Genomic DNA, 4,628 nt, shown 5'->3' on the forward strand with positions numbered 1-4,628 from the left:
TATTTAAGCATTTTATACATATACCTACTATTTATTTTTTATTTCGTCAAAGTGTAATTTAAAATATCACCTTTTTTTAAGAATTACATTATCATTTTATATTTCCAGTAAAATACGCACCTGTGTATGATGGTGAACTCCAGTTATTCCTTTAATAATGAATATATCCAATTTCAGGCTTCTGAAATTATTAAGTATAATTAAATACTATATTTTCAATTTCTCATATTTTTTATACCGAGTTTCTTGTGGCAATACTGCAATTGAAACAACTTTAACTAACAAGAAATAACCATTTTCAAGCAAAATATTTTTTGAAAATGTTAATGTACCTAAAATTCAGTATTTAAACATTTTTTCTATCACCTCTCATTTTGTAGATTTTCAAAAACTTCAAACCCACCATGAATTTATCTATAAAAAAAAAATGGCAAACTTTTTTGATTGTGTTATTAGAAATATAACATAATATAGTTTATCATATTAAATAATTAGTAAAGATACCTAAATATAAAATATAAATTAAGGTCTTAGTTTAATTTCAGAACAAAAACTGTTTATTCGTCCATCATAGAAATTAAGTACCTATTCAACTTAATTTAATGATAGATTATTATTAAGCCAATTACTTAAAGTCTAAATAAATCTGAAGTTGATAAAAACTGATTTAAATCAAAATTCTAACAAGTTATTTTTGAGTTAGTATAAAGCATTAAGAATAATGCTCATTAAAACTGGTTTGACAAAATAATAAAATATATGTAGTATTAGATCTATGTATTATTTATTAAACTCTTGACAATTTTACAAATTATAAAATATTGATAAAATTAATAATAATAATTACAAAGAGAGAAATACATAAAAAATAAAAAATAAAGAAAATATTAAAAGTACTTATTAATTAAAAAATTATAATATCATTATCTATAATTTATTTAATTTTGAACAATATGCATGTTATATTTATGAATGCTTAAGCTTTGAAGGTCATCAAATGATTCAGGGCACGAAAGGCAGCCAAACATACCAGGAAACACTACACATTCACGTTTCATTTGATGTGAGTGCATAGTGCTCTTGTTAGGAAATGTATTGTTACATTTCCAGCACATAACAGCATCTGCAACATTACGATGACGACGGTAATGTGTTTTGAATCCTTGGAAAGTTTTAAAGGATTTTTTACACGATCGAATTATACATGAATAAAACCCATATGGTATAAGATTTATTTTTTTCTTTATTATATATATGTCAGCTGTAGAAGTGGATGGCATACAATATGAGTTTTCTTGATTATCTTCATTATTAGATAAATTATTTATAGGTGCTGGAAAAGTTGATGAATAATTATCTGAGTTGTCTTGGTTATCATCATCAGGTATACTAATGACAGATGGTGAAGGAGAATTTGAAGAAGTTGATGAGTTATTATTTGAGTTGTCTTGGTTATCATCATTAGGTATATTAATGACAGATGACGAAGGAGAAGTGATTGGCTGCTGTAAGTAATAATCTTTATTATTAATCTAAATAAGAAATATAATTAAAATTAAATTAATATAATATTATTAAGTAGATTTTTTAGATTTTACCATTATAAAATATATAGGTACTATATCGTTCTATGGTATCAACTTTGTTGATACAGGATTGGCCACAGGATTATTGTAAAATAATTGACTTATATCTAAAATTAGGTAAGGGCGAGTACCTACTGAGAAAGTGAGTATTTTGTATTAATATACTAGTAAAGATTAGGTTGGAATGTAGATAATAATTAATATTAATTTTAATAGGTATATACATAGTGTTGTATTATCAATACAAAAAATAATATTGACATCGATAATATTTCAGAAATTCAATAGGTCATTATTTTATTATCAACACTTTATTAGATCGTACAATAATATAAAACTTATGTGATATGGTTATGCACTGATATTATAAATCAATGAATATAATAAATATGTAAATATTTATATTTTATACAATGGATACTAAATATTTATACAAACTCAATATGTAATACATATTTTTTTTCAAATTGAATCGTAGCATTTTTATTTTTTAATAATATCTTCTTTTTCTATGTCCTCTCTCCCTTTATTTTTATTAGTTTTGATTTCTAAATTTTAATATAAATTTCATTTTGAATATTTTTCAGCACATAATATAAAAACTGAAAAATACTAGAATATGAACAGTAAAAATCCTATATAACTTTGAATGAAACTTGCGTTGGCAGTATAATAGATTAAAACTCAGCCTATATTTATGATTGAAATTCACTTTATTTTTATGCTTATTTTTTCAAAATAAGTTAAAAAGGTTTAGACCACTTTTCTGACTTGAGCACAACATAATAATAAATTCTCATTTACACAAGAATATTCTAAAAAGTTATTCATAAACTTAATTTCATATTTCATTATAATAATAAATTGCACTTATATATTTATTTCATGCAAATAAAAATCCTAAAAGTAACTAAAAACATTTTTTTTTTTTTTTAATAATAGTTAAATAATGTACATAGTATAAAATAACCAACATTTTGTTTGCACAGATTAGATTAACATTTACATTTTAAATTATAAAATTATTTTAAAATTTAGTTGAAACTTTATATTACTTTAATTCTAATGTTCCTATTAATTAGGACAATGCTACATCAACCCACAAGTGCTTTTTCTGTCTTACTTATTCACAAAATGTTCAACATAGAAAAAATTGTTTATTTTAATACTAGATATTATCTAAGTTAATAATATTATCTGTGCTATTTCATGGGCTATACTGATATTCAAATTTTAAATGAACTTTAAGTATTTTGAAAAAATGTTAATTAAAAGTAAACAAAGTACCTAAAAACCTTGAGAAAGAAAAATTACACCTTTTCTGAACTATTATACTATCTGTGACAAAACCAATAAGATATACAAACTGCAGCAATTTATTTTATATAAATAATATATTTAGGTACTATGTGTGCATTATGTACATATAACGTTTAATTATTTATGTTATTTTAGATAACAAATTGGTAAGTAAAATCCAAATTTATTTTTAGGTGAAACGCAATATACTAAATATCGGTTCCTTTACATGTAAAGGATTATCATAAGTGATAATACTACTTAGTATGTATTTACTAGTATTAGATCATTAGATTAGATGTCACTAGAAGAAATAGTTTAAGAAGTGCTGTGTCGTTAAATATTTAATTTGATATAGAACTTAAAACAATGTTTAGCCAGAATGGTAAATTATTCAGTGTTTTTTGTTTTGAAAAAGTGCCATTATAATATTTACATTTATATATTAGTATATTAGAATAGCTTATTATAATAGATTTGAAAAATATTTTTATGGTTTATTGATTTGTGGTACCAATAAGTATATATTCCTCCAGGCAACTCTGATACTTAATCGGTCTCTGGATTAAATATAAATAATTAATATTTTACAATTTATAATCATCTAATACCTAATGTTAATAATGACAGTAGTTTTAACCTAATAAATCTATATTATGTAAGTCTTATAGGGTTTTAAAATCAACATGTACAGGTAGTATAAACTATAAATAACATGAAATTCTTACAGCATCGTAAATCATTTCGTTGATACAAAACTGGCTATAGTGTGCTTTTAATACGAAATCAAGCCATTCTGACACTTTGTTATAACAATGTTGGCAAATGTATTTCGGCCGTAAGTCACCTGGTTCGACCTAAAAATAATATATAAACTCAATTACAGAAACACAAGTTATTTGCATATTTTCATGTTGTGTTCAACTTACGTTGATATCAAACAAATTTTTCAACACATCGTATATATTGAGACATTGCAATTTATCAGTAAAAACATCGAAAAATGGATTATCATTAGTGTTATATTTCAAACAAATTCGGCAGATATTCATTTGTGAGTGTAATCGACGCGGGGTATCATCGTTTAGAAAAGACATTTTACTTACTAACGGTTTTCTGCTATATTCACGAATTAGTAAAATAACAAAAAGTTTATTTCACAAGCAATGAACGTCGAACGATAAGCATCGGATAGATATACCGATAAGATTATAAGAAATTCAGTAACGTAGTGTATGTTAAAAACTTAAAAACAACTAATAATAATCCTCTTTGATAAAAATATATACCAACTTGTAAGAAGTTAAGAACAGTAATAAATTAGTAATCCAATCACAGAAACAGCGTCAGTGATAATACAGCAGGACGCTACACCGAAATTAAAACAATATAAAGCTAAATAAAACTTATTCAATAACCGAGAGAATGCGCTGTTCAGCTTTTTGACGACGGCTATAGAATATAGATGCTATGGTTACACAACGAGCAGTACCTATTAAAACGGCCCCAAATGTTCTTATCAAATCAAATAAAAACCTGACACTTGCTTATAAGTAAGCAGGTTTTTGTCGAATTTGGTATGAACACTATTGTTTGCTATTCTCTACAGCTCATTGTAGGCCGTCGTACCTACAACCGTATAAAATCTGTAGCTTTTTTTTACTGTGAGCAAGGTATGCAATAAGCCTCAGTAGCCTCACCCACTCATCGAAGACCGATGAAACTTATAACTACAGTCGACTA

General features: G+C 25.0%; 1 protein-coding gene across 2 annotated transcripts; it reads right to left on the reverse strand.

The window, feature by feature from the left end:
* Positions 1-765: 765 nt before the first annotated feature.
* On the reverse strand, positions 766-4,232 carry LOC132924643 (zinc finger protein 521-like). Of its 2 annotated transcripts, none has more exons than XM_060989065.1 (3): positions 3,815-4,232; positions 3,614-3,742; positions 766-1,532 (listed from the first exon to the last, which is right to left on the reverse strand). In XM_060989065.1, exons 1-3 carry the CDS (start codon positions 3,980-3,982, stop codon positions 939-941), a joined length of 891 nt encoding a protein of 296 aa, XP_060845048.1. In that variant the 5' UTR covers positions 3,983-4,232; the 3' UTR covers positions 766-938. The 2 variants fall into 2 exon arrangements, with proteins under 2 accessions (XP_060845048.1, XP_060845049.1); XM_060989066.1 differs by having other exon boundaries at positions 766-1,505; positions 3,815-4,228.
* Positions 4,233-4,628: the final 396 nt, after the last annotated feature.

This window comes from Rhopalosiphum padi, chromosome 3 (assembly GCF_020882245.1).
Source record: "Rhopalosiphum padi isolate XX-2018 chromosome 3, ASM2088224v1, whole genome shotgun sequence".
In the NCBI taxonomy this organism is placed as follows: domain Eukaryota; kingdom Metazoa; phylum Arthropoda; class Insecta; order Hemiptera; family Aphididae; genus Rhopalosiphum; species Rhopalosiphum padi.

What these genes read in the sequence shown, in the direction of transcription:
- LOC132924643 (XM_060989065.1), bottom strand. Translation starts at nt 3,982, where the DNA reads ATGTCTTTTCTAAACGATGATACCCCGCGTCGATTACACTCACAAATG. An exon ending in AAAATTTGTTTGATATCAAC is followed by an intron (nt 3,743 to 3,814) that starts GTAAGTTGAACA and finishes TATTATTTTTAG; the next exon opens with GTCGAACCAGGTGACTTACG. An exon ending in ACGAAATGATTTACGATGCT is followed by an intron (nt 1,533 to 3,613) that starts GTAAGAATTTCA and finishes TTTCTTATTTAG; the next exon opens with ATTAATAATAAAGATTATTA.